This window comes from Pogoniulus pusillus, chromosome 37, assembly GCF_015220805.1.
Source record: "Pogoniulus pusillus isolate bPogPus1 chromosome 37, bPogPus1.pri, whole genome shotgun sequence".
Lineage (NCBI taxonomy): Eukaryota > Metazoa > Chordata > Aves > Piciformes > Lybiidae > Pogoniulus > Pogoniulus pusillus.
In genome coordinates, this window is record NC_087300.1 from 7377360 (window position 1) to 7399492 (window position 22133).

A 22133-nucleotide genomic window follows, 5' to 3' on the forward strand; every position below is an offset into this window, starting at 1 on the left:
GCTGCTGCCCCCAAGGGCTGTGCCAATGCCTCTCCTTCACCCACCGCTGCTGCCCCCAAGGGCTGTGCCAATGCCTCTCCTTCACCCACCGCTGCTGCCCCCAGGGGCTGTGCCAATGTCTCTCCTTCACCCACCGCTGCTGCCCCCAGGGGCTGTGGCTTTCTCTCACGCTGCTGTGGTGGTCCAGCAGCATCCAGGGGCTCTGTGGTGCCCAGGGGACATCGTGGATGTCACAGAGCAGTCACCAGCATGGCACCTTGCCTTGAGGCAGGGGAGCAGCCACATGGGATGCTGCCAGCTGCACCCGGCCCTCCTAGAGGTGGGGCCATGAGCTCACCCTGCCAGCACGGCCCAGGCAGCATAGGACCAGTAAGGCTGGAGAAGACCTCTAAGATGAAGGCCAATCTTCCACCCAACACCTCCATGGCCACCAGGCCATGTCCCAGGTGCCAGCTCCACCCATCTTAGGAACACAAACCGCAGCACAATGCCCTCTGCCTCCCCTGGGGGGTTGGGGCTTTGCCATCCCCCATCCCTGCAGAGCCTCCCAGGGTCCTCACTCCCAGACATCCCCTCCTTGTAAGCCCATTCCTAGGCTTTGGGGCTCCCCAGGTTTGATCCCCAGCAGCTCTGAGGCCTAATCTGCAAGCCCCCTGCTTGTGCCCTCCCCATGGGTGGCTCCTCCAAGGATAAACTGGAATGTAAGCAGGGCAGCAGGATGGGCTCTGGGCTCGATGCCAGGGGACACCACAGCACCATCAGTGCTGGTGCCTCTGTCCGTGGATCCTGCAGGGAGCTGAGATGCAGCTGAGGACCACAGGGGTTGAGATGCTCTCTCAGCACAGGGCTGCTGTGGGCAGCAGAAGCATGGCAAGGTGAACACCCATGCCAAGGAGGGTCCTCATGGCATGGCTGGGTGAGCACCCACCCCATGGAGGGTTCTCTTGGCATGGTTGGGTGGGCACTGACTCCATGGGTGGTCCTCATGTCTTGACTGGGTGAGCACCAGCTGCAGGGTGGGCTCCTCCCAGCACAGCTGAGCAAGCTCCAATCTCACAGCAGGGTCCTCCAGACATGGCTGGGTGAGCACCCACTCCATGGAGAGTCCTGCTGGCACAGCTGGGTGAGCACCCACTCCATGGAGGGTCCTCCTGGCACAGCCAGGTGAGCACCCATCCCATGGAGAGTCCTCCTGACACAGCTGGGTGAGCACCCACCCTATGGAGGGTCCTCCTGGCACAGCCAGGTGAGCACCCACCCCATGGAGAGTCCTCCTGGCACAGCTGGGTGAGCATCCACTCCATGGAGGGTCCTCCTGGCACAGCCAGGTGAGCACCCATCCCATGGAGAGTCCTCCTGACACAGCTGGGTGAGCACCCACCCTATGGAGGGTCCTCCTGGCACAGCCAGGTGAGCACCCACCCCATGGAGAGTCCTCCTGGCACAGCCAGGTGAGCACCCACTCCATGGAGGGTCCTGCTGGCACAGCCAAGTGAGCACCCACCCCATGGAGAGTCCTCCTGGCACAGCTGGGTGAGCACCCATCCCAGGGAGAGTCCTGCTGGCACAGCTGGGTGAGCACCCACCCCATGGAGAGTCCTGCTGGCACAGCTGGGTGAGCACCCATCCCATGGAGAGTCCTCCTGGCACAGCTGGGTGAGCACCCACTCCATGGAGGGTCCTCCCAACCCCTCCTTGTGCCACCAGCCCTCAGGTCTGCAGGGGCTGGGAAAGCTGCTGAGCATCCCCTGGAGGAAATCACCCAGCTGGGATTAGAAGACCTTTTGCTCACAGGGGCAAAGAAAGTGGAAAGGAAGAGAGGGTTTGGTTTCTAAAGCCAAGGGCTGTGGCTTTGGGTGCTGTGAGCACAAGGAGGGGGAGCCTGGCACTGCAGCAGCACCCAGAGATTGGGGATTTCCACCCAAAAGCACCGGGTGGGAGCAAATCCTCCTCCCTGCCCCTGCCTGCCGCAGGTATCCAGCATCTCAGCTGCTTAGAAGAACCTCAGACGACCTGTGGCAACACTGGCAGCCAGCCCCCAGGAAGCCTCTTTCCCTGCAGGGTGAGCTGCAGTCTGTTTCCCTGAGTCCTTAGTGATGCCCAAGCTCAGCACCGGGCACAGCGGTGCCAGATGTGGCAGTAGGATGCCAGAGCAGGACACATCCTGGGCACAGGTACCCCAACCGTGGGCTGAGGATGCCTGGGGAGGTACCCCTGGCACCCACGGGTGTGCTGTGACATCAGGGTGGGGGCACCTGCAGGCTCTGGGTGCTTTCTGGGGTTCAGAGTTGTGGAGAAAGGGAAGGAGGAGGAGGGAAGAAGAAAGGCTGGGCAGAGAGGGAGGCAGAGCAGGTAGAGGAGGGAGAGAGGAAGAGGGATGGAGGAGAAGAGGCTGAGGGATAGAGAGGTAAAGAGGGGGAGGGAGGGGGGAGAGGAAAGGGGGAGAGGAAAGGGGGAGAGGAAAGGGGGAGAGGAAAGGGGGGAGAGGAAAGGGGGGAGAGGAAAGGGGGAGAGGAAAGGGGGAGAGGAAAGGGGGGAGAGGAAAGGGGGGCGAGGACAAGAGGAAGAGGAAAGGGAGGATGGGGAAAGGGGGGAGAGGGAAAGGGGGGAGAGGGAAAGGGGGGAGAGGGAAAGGGGGGAGAGGGAAAGGGGGGAGAGGAAAAGGGGGGGAGGGAAAGGGGGAGAGGAAAAAGGGGAGAGGGAAAAGGGGAGGAGGAAAGGGGGAGAGGAAAAGGGGATGAGGAAAAGGGGATGAGGAAAAAGGGATGAGGAAAAGGGGGAGAGGAAAAGAGGAAGAGGAAAGGGAGGATGGGAAGGGAGGATGGGAAGGGGGAAGAGGAAAAGGGGAAAGGGAAGAGGGAGGGGGGACAGTAAAGGGAGCATGGGAAGGGAGAGAGGGGGGAGGGAGAGAGGGGAGCAGGTTGTCTGTGTTACCTGCGACAGGCGTCCGACCTCCAGGTAGAAGCAGATGATGAAGGCGTTCCAGCCGACCCACAGCACCAGCCACACCGCGTACTGCCGGGGAGACAGGCATCAGGGGCAGGGACATCCTCTGCTCCCTGCCCGCTCTGCCCCGCTCCTCGGATCCCAGCGGACCCACAGGCATTTGGGGTTGGATACGGGAAGGGCCCCGGGGCTGAGGCACCGCTGGGGGTGGGGATGCAGGAGCCGGGCGCTGCGGTACCTACCATCATGAGGTATTTGGAGCGGTACTGGATGGTCCCAAAGATGCCCAAAATGACAGCCATGATGTGCAAAAAGTTGGCCAGGATGGGAGCCCACTGGTAGCCCAGGAAGTCAAAGATCTGCCTCTCCAGCGCTGCCACCTGCAAGAGAGCACCGGGAGCGGGCTGTGGGCACCACAGCAGGATGCTGGGTACCACAGCAGGATGCTGGGCACCACAGCAGGATGCTGGGCACCACAGCAGGACATTGGGCACCACAGCAGGACATTGGGCACCATAGCAGGATGCTGGGCACCACAGCAGGATGCTGGGCACCACAGCAGGACATTGAGCACCACAGCAGGATGCTGGGCAGCACAGCAGGACATTGGGTACCACAGCAGGACATTGAGCACCACAGCAAGATGCTGGGCACCACAGCAGGACATTGAGCACCACAGCAGGACATTGAGCACCACAGCAGGACGCTGAGTACCACAGCAGGATGCTGGGCACCACAGCAAGACATTGAGCACCACAGCAGGACATTGAGCACCACACCAGGACGCTGAGTACCACAGCAGGATGCTGGGCACCACAGCAGGACATTGAGCACCACAGCAGGACATTGGGTACCACAGCAGGATGCTGGGCACCACAGCAGGATGCTGGGCACCACAGCAGGACGCTGGGCACCACAGCAGGACGCTGGGCACCACAGCAGCTCCTGGGGTGCTGAAGGCAAAGAGCTGTTGGTGATTACCACAAGAGCCATGGGGTGATTATTCACAACAGCCTGAAACAGTGAGGGTGGTGAGACACTGGCACAGGTTGCTCAGAGAGGCTGTAGATGCTCCCTCCCTGGAGGTGTTCCAGGCCAGGCTGGATGAGGCCTTGAGCAGCCTGTGCTGGTGGGATGAGGAGCACCAGGACTAACCAAGCACCTGAGTGCCCCCCAGGCTGCAGGCTGCCCACAGGAGCACAGGGCAGCAACTCCTGGTGACAAGGCAAGGGGCAAAGGCTTCAGACTGGAGCAGGGGACAGCAAGGTTGGGCATTAGGAGGAAGCTCTGCACAGTGAGGGTGGACAGGCACTGGACCAGGCTGTGGATGTCCCCTCCCTGGAGGTGTTCCAGGCCAGGCTGAACGAGGCCTTGAGCAGCCTGGGCTGGTGGGAGATGTCCCTGCCCATAGTAGGGGCTTGGAACAGGATTAGCTTCGAGGTCCCTTCCAACCCAACCCAACCCATCCCATCCTATGATGCATCAGTGGTGGAGAAGTACTTGGTGGAGAGCCAGGGAGCTGAGAAGGGGAAGCAGGCAGATGTCATCTTGTCACACACCCCCCAACCTCTGTGCCTCAGTTCTCAGGCACTGCTTAAAGTCCCCCTCCAGGCTGGGTTCATCCCAGCTTATCCAAGGGAAAAACTCCTGCTTGGGTCCCCAAGGCTTTTGCAAGGGAATTTTCTGCCCATCCTCACTGCCTTCCCCTGGACCACCTCTGGGGTTGGGTCGTAGGATCATAAGGGTTGGAAAAGACCTCTAAGAGCATCCAGCCCAACTCTGCTCAGCACCACCATGGCCACTAAGCCATGGCCACTGAGCCATGTTCCCAGGCACCCTTGACCACCTCCAGGCGTGAGGACTCCAGCACCACCCTGGGCAGCCTGTGCCAATCCCTGCCCATGGTCACCACTATCACAGAGGTGCCCCTGCCCATGGCAGGGGAGGGTTAGAACTGGCTGACCTTTGAGATCCCTTCCAGCCCAACCCATTCTGTGCTCCTCTGATGCCACAGCTGAAGCCAGAGGCAATTCCCATGCTCGTTCTGCCAGTCCCTGCCCACGGTCACCACTGTCATTTGGAATCCACAACTGAGGACATGATGCAGCTTAAGAACATCTCAGGGCACCTGCAAGTGGGGAGGGAGTTGCTGTGACCCCCCTGAGCCCAGCATTTCTTTATGGCTCCATTTCCCAGCAGCTTGGGGTCTGTTTCTCTCACTTCCAGCAGCAGCTTCAGGAAAGGTGCTAGCAGAGGTAGGGTTAGGGAGGCACTGGAGCATGCCCAGAAGGGCTGAAGTGAACAAAAGGAGCTCTGATGCAGCTGTGGTATTTTTAGGGCACTTCTGGGGCAGTTTGGGGTGTGTTGGATGCTGCAGTCCCTGAGGGCATGGGCATAGGGCTGCAGTGAGCTGTCTCCAGCAGCCTTGCAACCCAAAACCCTCTTTACATTTACCTCCCTGGCAGCCCAGCCCTGTCTGAGATGCCCCAGATTCACCCAACCAACCTGGTGAGCCCCAGGGCCCTGAGTCCTCCCTGCAGCACTGTGCCTCAGTTTCCCCTCCCAGCACAAAGCCTCTCACCCTGGCAGGGAAGTGGGAGCTAATCCTCCAAGCTGGAGGAGAAAATGGGCTTTAAACACCACCCCCCCCCCACGCCCACCCCACTCACCAGCAGCTCTCCTGGTGAGTTGGCTTTAGGGGAGCTCCATCCTGGTGCTCCTCTGTGGATGCACTGAGCCCAGGGTGCTGCAGCATCCCTGCCCAGCCAGCCCCACTTAAGGTGGCCTAATTACAAGGAAGGGGGTGGGGTGGAAGAAATGAGGTGGCAAAAGTCCTTCTCTGCTTGTTTCAGCAGGATGAGCCACAGCTAATCCAGCTGTATGGACGACCAGCAGCTGAGCCTCAGTTTCCCCACCCATAAAGCATCAAGCACTCAGCAGAGTGGCTTAATGAGGGCTCTGCTAACTCAGAGAGTCAGATCAGAAAAGATCTTCAAGGGCATTGAGCCCAACCATTAACTCTGCTCCACCAAGTCCAGCACCAAGCCATACCCCCAAGCACCACATCTACACAAGGCTTGGAAACCCCTCTAGTGATAAGAACTCCACCACTGCCCTGGGCAGCCTGGGCCAGAGCTCAACAACCCTTTTGGAGAAGAAATTGTTCCTGGTGTCCAACCTCACCCTCCCCTGGTGCACCATGAAGCCATTCCCTTTTGTTCTACCTCTAGTTACCTGGGAGAAGAGAGCAACCTGGCTCCAACCTCCTCTCAGGGAGCTGTAGAGAGCAATGAGAATCACAGAACCAGAGAATCACAGAACCAAGCAGGTTGGAAGAGAGCTCCAAGCTCAGCCAGCCCAGCCTAGCACCCAGCCCTGCCCAACCAACCACACCATGGCACTAAGTGCCCCAGCCAGGCTTGGCTTCAACACCTCCAGCCACACAGACTCCACCACCTCTCTGGGCAGCCCATTCCAATGCCAATCACTCTCTCTGACAACAACTTCCTAACAACATCCAGCCTAGACCTGCCCTGCCACAGCTTCAGGCTGTGTCCTCTTGTCCTGTCCCTGGCTGCCTGGCAGCAGAGCCCAACCCCACCTGGCTACAGCCTCCCTGCAGGCAGCTGCAGGCAGCAATCAGCTCTGCCCTGAGCTTCCTCTGCTGCAGGCTGCACCCCCCCCAGCTCCCTCAGCCTCTCCTCACAGGGCTGTGCTCCAGGCCCCTCCCCAGCCTTGCTGCCCTTCTCTGGGCACCTTCCAGCACCTCAGCATCTCTCCTGAATTGAGGTCCCCTCTCAGCCTCCTCTCCTCCAGGCTGCACACCCCCAGCTCCCTCAGCTGCTCCTCCCCAGCCCTCTTCTCCAGACCAGCTTCACTGCCCTCCTTTGGGCCAGCAAATCCAGAGCCCAGCTCTGTCTAGCCCAAGTCAGAGCTGACAACTCCGTGATGCCATCCCCAGGGCAGGATCTGGCAGCTCCATGCTGGCAGAAGCCAGAGCTCAGTGGAGGCTGAAGCAAAGCCACGGAGCCACCACTGGAGCTGTTGGTGTCGAGGTTTAATTCACTCCCAGGCTGTTTAAACTCTCTGAGGAAACAGCCTCAGGAAACACTCACAACTGGGCCCTAAATCTCCTCAATTGAGGCATGTAAATAATAAATGACACAAGGAGCAGAGGGCTGGGGAGCCATCCATCGATCTGCTGCTGCCTGCTGACTGAGCTGCTCAGCAGGAGCAGCCTGGGAGGGTTGGGGACTGGGGGGGACTCTGAGCTGGGGATTACAGAGTGACAGAGTCGTTTGGCTTAGGAGAGAGACCTTGAAGATTGCTGAGCCCAACTCTTAACCCAGCACTGTCAGGACACCGCTGAAATGTGACCTTCAGCACCACAGCTTTGAAACCCCTCCAGGAATGGGGTCTGTGCCCTGGGCAGCCTTGGTGAGGGGAAGAAATTGTTCCTCTTGTCCAACCTCAACCTCCCCTGGGGCAACTTGAGATCATTTGCCCAGGTGGCCAAGAGAGCCAGTGGCATCCTGGCCTGCATCAGGAATGGTGTGGCCAGCAGGAGCAGGGAGGTCATTCTGCCCCTGGACTCTGCACTGGTTAGACCTCACCTTGAGTGCTGTGTTCAGTTCTGGGCCCCCCAGTTTAGGAGGGACATTGAGATGCTTGAGCGTGTCCAGAGAAGGGCAACGAGGCTGGGGAGAGGCCTTGAGCACAGCCCTAGGAGGAGAGGCTGAGGGAGCTGGGATTGGTTAGCCTGGAGAAGAGGAGGCTCAGGGCAGACCTCATTGCTGTCTGCAACTACCTGAGGGGAGGTTGTGGCCAGGAGGAGGTTGCTCTCTTCTCTCAGGTGGCCAGCACCAGAACAAGAGGACACAGCCTCAGGCTGTGCCAGGGGAGATTTAGGCTGGAGGTGAGGAGAAAGTTCTTCCCTGAGAGAGTCATTGGGCACTGGAATGGGCTGCCCGGGGAGGTGGTGGAGTCGCCGTCCCTGGAGCTGTTCAAGGCTGGACTGGACGTGGCATCATCTCATTCCAACCCCCCTGCCTTGGGCAGGGACACAGCTACTCCTCCCCAGCCCTGCTCTCCAGCCCCTTCCCCAGCTTTGCTGCCCTTCCCTGGACCTGCTCCAGCTCCTCACTGTCTTTGTTGGAGTGAGGAGCCCAAAGCTGAAGCAGTGCAGCCTGGCCAGGTCTCACCAAGAGGCAGCACAGCCCGAGGGGGTGTCAGCCACCCCTCCAGTGCTGTAGCACCAGCAGGCTGGCTGAGGACCCTCTCTGTCCCTTCACCCAGATGCCCGATGGATTGATTTGCATGCAGCCACCACCAGTGGCATGCAGCAAGAGCAGGAGCCAGCCTGGCCGTGTGCCAGGCAGCTGCCACTGCCTCAGTCAGCTCCCATTGCCTCAAGGGCTCTGCAAGCTCCCAGTGTGCTCCACCAGAAACCTGTGAGCAACCCTCAGGGACCAGCAGTACCCAACCCCCTCAAACCCAGGCGAGGGTTAGACCTCAGAGCACCCTCCCCAAGCTCTTCCCCATGTCAACAGCAGCCCCATTAAGGACCCAGCCCCATTAACACTCAGCTCTCCCCTTGCAGCTCTTACTGGAGCTCTGCCATGCATGGGAGTTGAGACACTCCTGGGGTCAGGAGCCACCCCCCCAGCCCACTGCTAATTAAGATGAACCAGCAGCCCATCAATGCAGCCAGTGTGGGGCTCCCTTTTAATGGAACACTCTGAAGGTTATAGAGCAGCCTCGAGCTCCCTCTGAGCACATCACAGCAGTGAGTGGGCAGCAGGTGTGTGCCTGAGCCCTGCTTCTTAAGATGCCCTCCCAGCCAGGGACTGAAGTGGGCAAGACCAAGGGATGGGCTCCATCAGTGTGTGGTGGTCTGCAGGGAGGACCATGGCAGGAGGGGATCTGTGTGAGCAGCTCCTTGGGGATACAGAGCTGCTGGGGGCTCTGGGCAGAGCTGGAGGAAAAGGGGATATTTGGGGGGGGGTGGACAGCAAATTCAGGTGACAGGGGCAGAAACATTCAAGGGTGGCAGCAGTGATGCTCCAGAGGGCTGGAAGGGCTCTGCTGTGAGGCCAGGCTGAGGAGTTGGGCTTGTTCAGCCTGGAGAAGGTTCCAGAGACACCTTCTGGTGGCCTCTCAGTGCTCCAAGGGCTGAGCAGAAAGCTAGGGACAGAGTTTTGGGCAGGGCCTATTGTGCCAGGACAAGAGGGGATGGTTTGAAAGGAAAGAGGAAGATTCAGGCACCCACAGCTTCTCTGGGCAGCCTGTTCCAGCATCTCACCAACCTCACCACACATTTCTTCCCTGTGTCCCATCCAACTGTGCCCTCTTCCAGTTTGAAACTATCACCTGTGGCCTCCTCTGGCCCCACTCCAGCAGATCTGTGCTGTGCTGAGCACTCCAGAGCTGCCCCAGAGCTGCAAGGGGGGTCTCAGCAGAGCACAGCAGAGGGACCCTGTGCTCAGCACTGCTCAGGCCACCCCTGGAGTGCTGTGTCCAGTTCTGGGCCACTCAATTCAAGAGAGATGTTGAGGTGCTGGAAGGTGTTTGGAGAAGGGCAGCAAGGCTGGGGAGGGGCCTGGAGCACAGCCCTGTGAGGAGAGGCTGAGGGAGCTGGGGGGGTGCAGCCTGCAGCAGAGGAGGCTCAGGGCAGAGCTGATTGCTGCCTGCAGCTGCCTGCAGGGAGGCTGTAGCCAGGTGGGGTTGAGCTCTGCTGCCAGGCAGCCAGCAACAGAAGAAGGGGACCCAGCCTGAAGCTGTGGCAGGGCAGGTCTAGGCTGGATGTTGTTAGGAAGTTGTTGTCAGAGAAAGTGATTGGCACTGGAATGGGCTGCCCAGGGAGGTGGTGGAGTCTGTGTGGCTGGAGGTGTTGCAGCCAAGCCTGGCTGGGGCACTTAGTGCCATGGTCTGGTTGGTTGGGCAGGGCTGGGTGCTAGGTTGGGCTGGCTGAGCTTGGAGCTCTCTTCCAACCTGATTCTATGATCTTTGCTACTTGGGTATGACACCTTCTGGGGACTCACACACAGCCTTTTGTGGGGCCTGGATCCCTTTCCCATCTTTTCTCTGGGGTAGAAGCTTTCCCCATCCTGTCCATCTGCCCATCCATCTCCCATCCTCTCTTCCCAGCCCCATTTTTCCCCCTTGCTAGGACAAATCAGGTGGGAGCAGCTCCCTCACCTGTGGCTTGCTGAAGCCCCCTGCAGTGGTGCAGGGCATGTTTGCTGCTGCCTGCAGACCTCAGCTCCACATCCCTGGGGATCCAGCAGCAGAAAAGCTGGGATTTTGGTGATGGGAGGGGGGAAATATTCCCTAACACTCCTCTTTTCCTGGCTGGGGAGCAGCTGCTAACCCCTGGTGCATCAACCCCTCCATACCCCAAAACCTGGAGCAAGTCCCCATGTGCTCAGGGATTGTTTCCCACCCCCATCCTGGATGTCTGGGGCAGAAATGCTCCCTGGTTAGGGTTGGGCCAATAAGTGATTTAGAGAATAAAAACTTCCCTTGGGAAGAGCTGTGGGGCAGGATCTGCCCTGCAGCTGCAGTGCCTGATGCTGTTGGTCCCCATGAGAGGCATTCCCACAGGTGACCCCGCAGCAGATGCAGCAGCACTGGGGCTGATGGGGTCCTGGGGACCAGCCCCAGGTTCTGCCCTCCCCATTCTCAGCAGGCAACCAAGCCCAGCTTCCAGCCCCAAAATGGTGCTCCAGGATGCTCCCAGCCCCAAAAGGATGCTCCAGGATGCTCCCAGCCCCAAAATGGTGCTCCAGGATGCTCCCAGCCCCAAAAGGATGCTCCAGGATGCTCCCACCCCCAAAAGGATGCTCCATCACCACCCTGAGTGCTGCCAGAACCTCCTCACAAGCTCACCCACCCCTTCCCACTCCTCTTTTTGAGGCAGTTGAAGGCACAAACAGGCACCCAGCAGGTTCCACCTGAGCAGGAGGAGAAACTTGTTTGGTGTGAGGGTGCTGGAGGCTTGGAGCAGGCTGCCCAGAGAGGTTGTGGAGTCTCCTTCTCTGGAGAGCTTCCAACTCTCCCTGGCCACTGTGATCCTGGGCAAGCTGCTGTGGGTGCCCTGCTTGAGCAGGGGGTTGCACTGGATGAGCTCCAGAGGTCCTTTCCAACCTCACCATGCTGGAATTCTGGGATCTCCAGAGGTCTCTTCCACCTCTACCACTCTCTGATTCTATGACTTTGTTAATTTTCACTCTTCCAGTGCCTTCCCCCTGCCCCTGGGGAGCCTGAGGAACCCAAGGAGGGGGTTCCAGGAGCAGCCAAGCTCCCATGCAGGGCATTGGCCGTGATCAAACAGTGAGTGAGAGAATCCTCAGAAGGTGCAAACACCACTGAGAACTCAGGGACTCCACTTAATGACTTAGAAACAAGTTCTTGACCTACTTCCAACTTGTAGAAGCCTTCATGGCTTCTCAGAGGAGAAGAAATTAAAGGCACTGAGCTCTGCCTGCCTGCTGGTATTGGTGGGGGGAGGGTGGTGCTGAGCAGGAGGCCTCAAGTTGTGCCAGGGGGGAGGTTGAGCTTGGAAATGAGGAAGGATTTCTTCCCAGCAAGGGTCCTGAGGACCTGGCCCAGGCTGCCCAGGGAGGTGCTGGAGTCCCCAGCCCTGGAGGGGTTTCAGAGCCTTGGACATGTGGTGCTGAGGGCCATGGTTTGCTGGCAGTGACTTAGCAGTAGTGGTGGATTGTGAGCTCTGGGTGAGTGGTTGGGTTTGGTCACAGGATGTTAGGGGTTGGAAGGGACCTCTGGAGATCATTGAGAAGAGGATCTCAAAAGGCTCTTCCAGCCTCAGCAGTTCTGTGATTCTGTGTGGCCCTTGGCCAAGATGCTCAAGGACACAGCAGCTCCCTTGTGGAACAGGGCAGGAGGAAAAAGTGGAGAGATTGAGACTGGAGATGAGGAAGAAATTCTTTGGAGTGAGGGTGGTGAGACATTGGCACAGGTTGCCCAGGGAGGCTGTGGATGTCCCTTCCTTGGAGGTGGTCAAGGCCAGGTTGGATGAGGCCTTGAGCAACCTGTGCTGATGGGAGGTGTCCCTGCAGGGGGGTGGAGCTGGAGCCATCCATCCACCCATCCACTTATCCACCCATCCATCCATCCATAGAATCATAGAATCAGGCAGGGTTGGAAGGGAGCACAAGGAGCAGCCAGTCCCAACCCCCTGCCATGCCCAGGGACACCCTACCCTAGAGCAGGCTGCACACAGCCTCAGCCAGCCTGGCCTCAAACACCTCCAGCCATGGGGCCTCAACCCCCTCCCTGGGCAACCCATTCCAGCCTCTCACCACTCTCCTGCTCAACAACTTCCTCCTCACCTCCAGCCTCACTCTCCCCACCTCCAGCTCTGCTCCTTTTCCCCCACTCCTGGCACTACCATCCATCTATCCATTCATCCACACATCCAGCCATTCCATCCATCCATCCATGCATCTATCTATCCATCCATTCATTCCATCCCTCCATCCATTCCATCCATTCATTCCCTCCATCCATCCATTCCATCCATTCATTCCCTCCCTCCTTCCATCCATCCATCCATTCCATCTATTCATTCCCTCCATCCCTCCATCCATTCCATCCATTCATTCCATCCCTCCATCCATTCCATCCATTCATTCCCTCCATCCATCCATCCATCCATTCCATCCATCCATTCATTCCCTCCATCCCTCCATCCATTCCATCCATTCATTCCCTCCATCCATCCATTCCATCCATCCATTCATTCCCTCCATCCATCCATTCCATACATTCATTCCCTCCATCCATCCATTCCATACATTCATTCCCTCCATCCATCCATCCATTCCATCCATCCATTCATTCCATCCATCCATCCATCCATTCCCTCTATCCATCCATCCATCCATCCATCCATCCATCCATTCCATCCATTCATTCCCTCCATCCATCCATCCATCCATCCATCCATCCATTCATTCCATCCATTCATTCCCTCCCTCCATCCATCCATCCATTCATTCCATCCATCCCCCCACCCATGCCTCTATCACAGAGATGCCCCTGCCCATGGCAGGGGTTAGAACTGGCTGACCTTTGAGACCCCTTCCAACCCAACCCATTCAGTGCTGCTCTGATGCCACAGCTGAAGCCAGAGCCAATTCCCACACTCATTCTCCAGCTTCCATTCTGAAGCCAGGAGCAGGAGGGAATTTCTCCTGGCTCTGAAAGACCTCATTACTAGAACCCAAAAGAGAAGGAAAGACAAACCCCTCCCCAAACCCAAAATCAAAAATCAATCAATCAATCAATCTCTCTGAGACAAAAAAAGAGAGAGAGAGAGAGACCCAATTGAGTGACTTTTTTAGTGCCTCCTCTCCTAATCAATCCTCCCAGGAAAGAAACACTGATTAGAGCCAAGCTCATCGCTATGGAAACCACCAGTCCCTCCTCCCACCACCCTGCAAGGATGGGAAGGAGAAAATTGGGTGAGGAAAAGGCAAAAAAAAAAAAAAAAGAAAGGAAGGAAGAGGGAAAAAAAAAAAAAACCACCCAAAATCTGCCTGGTAACAACCCCCTGAGTGAGCTGAGGAGCAAAAAATAGTCCCTGGGAGCCCAGGAGCCGCCAAAGGAGCAGTCGGCAGCAGCAGGTGGGGAGGAGGAACTGAGAGTGGCTCCCAAAATATTGGGTTTTTTTTTATGGGAGGGAAAAGATGTTTTGGAGGAGGAGAGGATGTTCCTGTATCCCAGAGGGATCCAAGAGGGCAGCCTGGAAAAGAGAAGGCTCTAAGCAGACCTTGTGGTGGCTTTCCTGTACTGGAATGATCACACAAAGCCCGGGAGAGGCTGAGGGAGCTGGGGGGGTGCAGCCTGCAGCAGAGGAGGCTCAGGGCAGAGCTCATTGCTGCCTGCAGCTGCCTGCAGGGAGGCTGTAGCCAGGTGGGGTTGGGCTCTGCTGCCAGGCAGCCAGCAACAGAAGAAGGGGACCCAGCCTGAAGCTGTGGCAGGGCAGGTTGAGGCTGGATGTTGTTAGGAAGTTGTTGTCAGAGAGAGTGATTGGCACTGGAATGGGCTGCCCAGGGAGGTGGTGGAGTCTGTGTGGCTGGAGGTGTTGCAGCCAAGCCTGGCTGGGGCACTTAGTGCCATGGTCTGGTTGGTTGGGCAGGGCTGGGTGCTAGGTTGGGCTGGCTGAGCTTGGAGCTCTCTTCCAGCCTGCTTGGTTCTGTGATTCTGTGATTCTCTGTCCCCTCTCACCAGTGATGGGTGGCAGTGAGAAGTTGTTGGCAGAGAGAGTGACTGGCATTGGAATGGGCTGCCCAGGGAGGTGCTGGAGTCGCCATCCACCAAAGATCCCATTCTGTGCTCCACAACCTCCCTGGAGGTGTTCAGGACCAGGCTGGAGGAGGCCTTGAGTGACCTCTTCCAGCGGGAGATGTCCCTGCCTGTGGCACAGGGGGGTTGGAACTGGCCGAGCTTGGAGCTCCCTTCCAACCTAACCCATTCTGTGACTCTGATTCCAAGGGACACTCAAAGCCACCAGCCCCTTCCCCACTCCCGGCCCTGAAGGGTTCCACCCAGCCCCTTCTCAGCGCTTAGCAGCTGCAGTGGATGGGAACTCATTAAGAGGCTGCTTAATTGCCCTCTCAAGCGCTGCCGTTAATTGCTTTGGCCTCTTTCCATGCCCACCTCGGGCGGCAGGGGTCTGCTGGGGGTTGCTTTTTCACCTCCCTCTCGTTCGCGCTGGGGGTGAGGAAGTGCTGAGGCTGCTGCAGCCCAGCCCCGGGGCCGCTCCGCTCCCCTGCAGCACTGCCACGGCCCCGCGGGGCACAGCGCCGGGGCTGGGCACGGTGCCAGCCCAGCATGGCAAATCCTGCTCTAGGGCCCGGCCTGCCCAGCACTGCCCCGCACCCAACAGGGCTATGTGGGCACTTCTCTTGGCACTGGGGCCAGCCCCACGTGGAGGGACCCAGGATTGTGCCCCAAAGCCTGGCTTTTAACCCTGTAACCACTCGGGGTGGCACTGCCAGCTGGGCATTGTCCCCAGTCACCCTGCCCCATAACCACTCGGGGTGGCACTGCCAGCTGGGCACTGTCCCCAGTCACCCTGCCCCATAACCACTCGGGGTGGCACTGCCAGCTGAGCACTTTCCCTAGTCACCAGCCCCATAACCACTCGGGTGGCACTGCCAGCTGGGCACTGTCCCCAGTCACCCTGCCCCATAACCACTCGGGGTGGCACTGCCAGCTGGGCACTGTCCCCAGTCACCCTGCCCCCATAACCACTCGGGTGGCACTGCCAGCTGGGCACTGTCCCCAGTCCACCCTGCCCCATAACACTCGGAGTGGCACTGCCAGCTGAGCACTGTCCCCAGTCACCACTGCCCCATAACCCACTCGGGGTGCACTGCCAGCTGGGCACTGTCCCAGTCACCCTGCCCCATAACCACTCGGGGTGGCACTGCCAGCTGGGCACTGTCCCCCAGTCACCCTGCCCCATAACCACTCAGGGTGGCACTGCCAGCTGGGCACTGTCCCCAGTCACCCTGCCCCATAACCACTTGGGGTGGCACTGCCAGCTGGGCACTGTCCCCAGTCACCCCTGCCCCATAACCAACTCGGGGTGGCACTGCCAGCTGAGCACTGTCCCCAGTCACCCTGCCCCATAACCACTCGGGGTGGCACTGCCAGCTGGGCACTGTCCCCAGTCACCCTGCCCCATAACCACTCGGGGTGGCACTGCCAGCTGAGCACTTTCCCTAGTCACCCTGCCCTCAAGGGCAGTGCTCAGGGGGGGCAGCAGCTCTGCCCTGAGGGGGGACAGCGCCCAGGGGTGGCAGCAGCTCTGCCCTGGGGGGCAGTGCCCAGGGGTGGCAGCAGCTCTGCCCTGGAGGGTAGTGCCCAGGGGTGGCAGCAGCTTCTGTCCTGGGGGGCAGTGCCCAGGGGTGGCAGCAGCTCCTGTCCTGAGGGGCAGTGCCCAGGGGTGGCAGCAGCTCTGTCCTGGAGGGTAGTGCCCAGGGGCAGTGCTCAGGGGGGGCAGCAGCTCTGCCCTGAGGGGGGACAGCGCCCAGGGGTGGCAGCAGCTCTGCCCTGGGGGGCAGTGCCCAGGGGTGGCAGCAGCTCTGCCCTGAGAGGGGGCAATGCCCAGGGGTGGCAGCAGCTCTGTCCTAGGGGGCAGTGCCCAGGGGTGGCAGCAGCCCTGCCCTGGGTGGGGGGGGATTGCTCACGTATGCTGGGGAGGGCTGGAACCCAATGGGGCATAAACCAGCCCGAACTGGGTGAGGGTGTCCCTAAAGCCTGCCTCTGACACCCCCTGGGGGCCCAGGTGGCACCACTCTCCTACAGATGCCAGCCCAGTTGTGCCCAGCACCTGGCACACACTCTGCCAGCACCCTGCCTGTCACTGGTGCTGAGCTCAGCCCCACAGCCCAGCGCCAGGTCTGGGCTGGGTTCAGGGGGCAGGAGGTTATGTCTGGTGAGATGCTGCCCAAGGCAGGTTGGCATGGGACAGGGATGCCCTCTGACCACGCTGGTAGGGCCCACAGGCAGCTGCCCAAACCTCTCCTTGCCACCACTACACAACTGCTGAGCTCCAGGGGGGCAGAGACCATCCCAAGGACAGGATTAAAGCCTTGGTGCTCGCTGGTGAGCACTGAGGGGCTCACAGCAGCCTGCTGAGAGCTCTGCTTGCAGCCACCAAGCCACAGACACAACCCCCAGGGGCACAGTTCCCAGAGCTGGGATTCCCACGGACAGGATTCCCAGAGATAGGACTCCCAGAGCTGGGATTCCCAGAAGGTAATTCAACAGATCCCAGCACCCATCCTGCATGGACCTCTCCATTCCTCCAGCTCTAGCCCCCCCACCCAGCAAAAAAAAGAGGGTGACAACCTGGTGTCCCCCAGAGCAAAGGACAAGGTGATGTGACCACAGCCAGGGCTGCAGTAGCAGAGCCAGGGGGCACAGAGGACAAAGGCATGGCTAGGATGGGCAGCAGGGTGGGCAGCAGGATGGGCACCAGGAGCCTCAGCCCTCGGGGAGGGGTCCTGCTCCCTGCGAGCTCCACACCTGGTCCCAGCCCCACAGCATCATCCCCACAGTGTCCCTACTGTGGTACCCATGGCCATGGGGCTCCTGATGGCCACACTGCCATGCCAGGGGATGCCACCCTCCAGCAAACATCACCACCCCACCCCCTCCCGATGCTATTTCCAGCCCTGGGGAGCAAAGAGACACCAAAGACCCCCCCCAAAAAACCTTGCTGCACTCTGACCACCCTGCGATGCCCACCCTGCTGCGGGGACTCAATGCCAGCCCTGTGACACTCCAGTGCCCATCTCAGGGCTGCTGCTGTGTCCTCCCTGAGCTGACCCGAGGGGAAACTGTGCCAGATGCTGCAAGAGGGGGTCGGGAAGGGACCATTTTTGCCTCAGAGTCCCTGCGGCTGCCGAGGGGAATTGGCGAGCAGGCGGTGACCGTCTGGAAGTGGCGGCAGAGGAGGGGACAGGAGGGGACAGGAGGCGCGGGGGGGGGGGGATCCGGTGTGCAGATGGGCAGACCATGCCCCAGGGGCACGCCAGGCTTGCAGGGAGGGGGAGGGGGACAGGGCTGGGTCCTGAGCCAAAACAGGAGGGGATAAAGAAACCAGAAAATATCAGGGGGGGACTGGAAAGGGTCAGGGCAAAGCTGCCCAGGCAGTGCCAGGGTCCCCTCCTGGGGCTGGGGGACAGGGTGCAAGGGAGCAGGGACCCTGGCTGAACCCCACAGCCGGAGGAGGAGGAGGAGGATGTGTTGCAGGAGAGAGCCCCGAGGGGAAGGGACAAGGACTCTCGGCTTGACAGCTGCAGGCACCAGCTGAGGGAGCAGCATTAATCTGAGCCACTACTGCTCAGGAGTGGAGAGCAGACAGGTTCTCCCGTGGGCTCACACTGGCCTCAGCATCCCTCACTGTGCTGATCCAGCATCCTCTGCTGCCACTCTGAGCACCCTCCACAGTCACCCAGAGCGTTCTCCACTCACGCCCAGCACCCTCCCTCCCCTCCCGCCCTGAGCACTCTCCACGATCACCACAAGCATCCTCCACTCCTACCCTGAGCATCCTCCGTGATCACCCTGAGTATCCTTAACTCCCATCTGAGCATCCTCCATCATCACCCTGAGTATCCTTGACTCTCAGCTGAGCATCCTCCATGGCTCTAAACATCCCTGATTCCCACCTGAGCATCCTCACGGTGACCCCAAACATCCCTGATTCCCACCTGAGCATCCTCCATGGTGACTCCAAACCATCCTGATTCCCCACCTGAGCATCCTCATGGTGACCCCAAACATCCCTGTTTCCCATCTGAGCATCCTAATGGTGACCCAAAACATCCATGATTCCCATCTGAGCATCCTCCATGGCCTCCAAACATCCCGATTCCCATCTGAGCATCCTCCATGGCTCAAAACATCCCTGATTCCCACCTGAGCATCCTCCATGGTGATCCCTAACATCCCTGATTCCCACCTGATGCATCCTCATGGTGATCCCTAAACATCCCTGATTCCCACCTGAGCATCCTCATGGTGACGCCAAACATCCCTGATTCCCACCTGAGCATCCTCACGGTGACCCCCAAACCATCCCTGATTCCCATCTTGAGCATCCTCCTTGGCTCCAAACGTCCTTGATCCCCACCTGAGCATCCTCATGGTGATCCCTAACATCCCTGATCCCCACCTGAGCATCCTCATGGTGATCCCTAAAATCCCCTGAACCCCACCTGAGCATCCTCATGGTGATCCCTAACATCCCTGATTCCCACCTGAGCATCCTCACGGTGACCCCAAACATCCCTGATTCCCATCTGAGCATCCTCCATGGCTCCAAACGTCCTTGATCCCCACCTGAGCATCCTCATGGTGATCCCCTAACATCCCTGATCCCCCACCTGAGCATCCTCATGGTGATCCCTAACATCCCTGATCCCCACCTGAGCATCCTCATGGTGATCCCTAACATCCTGATTCCCACCTGAGCATCCTCACGGTGACCCCAAACATCCCTGATTCCCCATCTGAGCATCCTCCATGGCTCCAAACGTCCTTGATCCCCACCTGAGCATCCTCATGGTGATCCCTAACATCCCTGATCCCCACCTGAGCATCCTCATGGTGATCCCTAACATCCCTGAACCCCACCTGAGCATCCTCATGGTGATCCCCTAACATCCCTGATTCCCACCTGAGCATCCTCACGGTGACCCCAAACATCCCTGATTCCCATCTGAGCATCCTCCATGGCTCCAAACGTCCTTGATCCCCCACCTGAGCATCCTCATGGTGATCCCTAACATCCTGATCCCCACCTGAGCATCCTCATGGTGATCCCTAACATCCCTGATCCCCACCTGAGCATCCTCATGGTGATCCCTAACATCCCTGATTCCCACCTGAGCATCCTCACGGTGACCCAAACATCCCTGATTCCCATCTGAGCATCCTCCATGGCTCCAAACGTCCTTGATCCCCACCTGAGCATCCTCATGGTGATCCCTAACATCCCTGATCCCCACCTGAGCATCCCTCATGGTGATCCCTAACATCCCTGATTCCCACCTGAGCATCTCACGGTGACCCCAAACATCCCTGATTCCCATCTGAGCATCCTCCATGGCTCCAAACGTCCTTGATCCCCACCTGAGCATCCTCATGGTGATCCCTAACATCCCTGATTCCCACCTGAGCATCCTCATGGTGATCCCTAACATCCCTGATTCCCACCTGAGCATCCTCATGGTGACCCCAAACATCCCTGATTCCCACCTGAGCATCCTCCATGGCTCCAAACATCCCTGATTCCCACCTGAGCATCCTCATGGTGACCCCAAACATCCCTGATTCCCACCTGAGCATCCTCATGGTGACCCCAAACATCCCTGATTCCCATCTGAGCATCCTCCATGGTGACCCCAAACATCCCTGATTCCCACCTGAGCATCCTCCATGGCTCCAAACATCCCTGATTCCCACCTGAGCATCCTCCATGGTGACCCCAAAACATCCCTGATTCCCACCTGAGCATCCTCCATGGTGACCCCAAACATCCCTGATTCCCATCTGAGCATCCTCCATGGCTCCAAACATCCCTGATTCCCACCTGAGCATCCTCCATGGTGACCCCAAACATCCCTGATTCCCACCTGAGCATCCTCCATGGCTCCAAACATCCCTGATTCCCATCTGAGCATCCTCATGGCTCCAAACATCCCTGATTCCCACCTGAGCATCCTCATGGTGACCCCAAACATCCCTGATTCCATCTGAGCATCCTCCATGGTGACCCCAAACATCCCTGATTCCCACCTGAGCATCCTCCATGGCTCCAAACATCCCTGATTCCCACCTGAGCATCCTCCATGGTGACTCCAAACATCCCTGATTCCCACCTGAGCATCCTCCATGGTGACCCCAAACATCCCTGATTCCCACCTGAGCATCCTCCATGGCTCCAAACATCCCTGATTCCCATCTGAGCATCCTCCATGACTCCAAACATCCCTGATCCCCACCTGAGCATCCTCCATGGCTCCAAACATCCCTGATTCCCACCTGAGCATCCTCATGGTGATCCCTAACATCCTCCACTCCCCTGGGACATGCCCACCTTGGCCTTTGTACCAGGCTGTCCCTGCAGGATGGCACCAGGAGATAAGGTGCCAGGCAGATGCACCACTCCAGTGCCATGCCCACAGCTCCTCGAGTCCCACCCTGGCAGAGTTCCCAAGGCCATTCCCAGCCCTTCAGCTTCCCAATCCCTTCCCCCAGAGCTCTTTGCCTGTCCCTCCCCCAGCAGAGCTGCCCTGCACTGCCTTTGGCCCCAGTGCTCCCAGCATGCAGGCGATGGGAAAGGGCCTCACTATCGATCCTCTTATGGGAAGAGACCAGACCCACCCAGGGCATTAATTAGCCCTAATTGAGGTAATTAGCCCTGGAGCCAAGCACCAGGTCAGCTCCCAGAGCTTGCTCCTGCCCTGCCTTTGGCTGTGTCCCTGTGGGGCTGTGTCCCTGGGCCAGGCACAGTGGCCATGTCCTCTGCTTAGATGACACCAGTCTGGGCAGTGAGGATGATGAAGGTGCTGGGGCACAGCCAGGCCAGGAGCCCACACGGCTCAGCCACTGCTGGTGGCTTTACAGTGCCACTGCTGCCAGCACCACCCCCGGGGTGCCCGAGGGGTGCAGCATGCTGCAGTGTCACCTGCTCCAGCCTCCCCCCGAGGGGACAGGTCCCCCTGCCTGGGTCAGAGCCAGGCTATGGCCCTGGGGACCAACTGGGTGCCAAAAGGCTGCGTGGGGGTTCCTGAACCATCCCCACCATGGCTTGCAAACAGCTCCCAGCTGAGTCTGGGGGTCCCACTGGCCCCAGGGGGGTGCAGTTGGGTTTGCTGCAGCCCCCAAGCCACTCGAGGACCCTCCAAAGCCAAGCTGCAGCCCCTCCCCTCCAAGCTTCTGCTTCCTCAACTGCCCAAGTTCTGCAGAGCCTCCCAGCCCCAGACCTGAGCTCCCTGTGGGCTGCCAGCAGCTGAGCCCTGATGGGGGAGGGAGGGAGGAAAGTGCTGGGGATGGACCTTGAGGCCTGAGCTGCCCTTGCACAATTCTGTGCCCACCTCCCTGGGCAGCCCATTCCAGTGCCAATCACTCTCTCTGACAACAACTTCCTAACAACATCCAGCCTCAACCTGCCCTGCCACAGCTTCAGCCTCTGTCCCCTTCTTCTGGCCCTGGCTGCCTGGCAGCAGAGCCCAACCCCACCTGGCTACAGGCTCCCTGCAGGCAGCTGCAGGCAGCAATGAGCTCTGCCCTGAGCCTCCTCTGCTGCAAGCTGCACCCCCCAGCTCCCTCAGCCTCTCCTCACAGGGCTGTGCTCCAGGCCCCTCCCCAGCCTTGCTGCCCTCCTCTGGGCACCTTCCAGCACCTCAGCATCTCTCTTGAATGGAGGAGCCCAGAGCTAGACACAGTAGGTGAATTTGTTGTCCCCCAGCACTGCCAGGTCCTTCTCTGCTTCCCAGCAGCTCCCTCCCCAGTACCACTCCAGGGATTGTTCTTCCCCAGTCACAGGACTCTACCCTTGCCCTGGTTGAGCTTCATCAGGCTCCTCCACCCAACTCTCCAGCCTGGCCTGGTCTCCCTGAATGGCAGCACAGGCTGAGAGG

At 59.1% G+C, this 22133-nt stretch overlaps 1 protein-coding gene and 1 long non-coding RNA gene across 3 annotated transcripts in view; one reads left to right on the plus strand and one right to left on the minus strand.

Moving 5' to 3' along the window:
• Positions 1-22133, plus strand: part of LOC135190905 (uncharacterized) — a 614761-nt gene that overhangs the window by 287113 nt on the left and 305515 nt on the right. The gene's annotated exons all lie outside the window — the stretch shown is intronic.
• Positions 1-22133, minus strand: part of NKAIN1 (sodium/potassium transporting ATPase interacting 1) — a 46394-nt gene that overhangs the window by 11963 nt on the left and 12298 nt on the right. For both annotated transcript variants that reach the window (XM_064172565.1, XM_064172564.1), the window contains 2 exons: positions 3189-3326; positions 2935-3015 (listed from right to left, as the gene is read on the minus strand). In XM_064172565.1, the coding sequence (XP_064028635.1) occupies positions 2935-3015; positions 3189-3326 (219 nt within the window). The remainder of the gene's footprint in view (positions 1-2934; positions 3016-3188; positions 3327-22133) is intronic.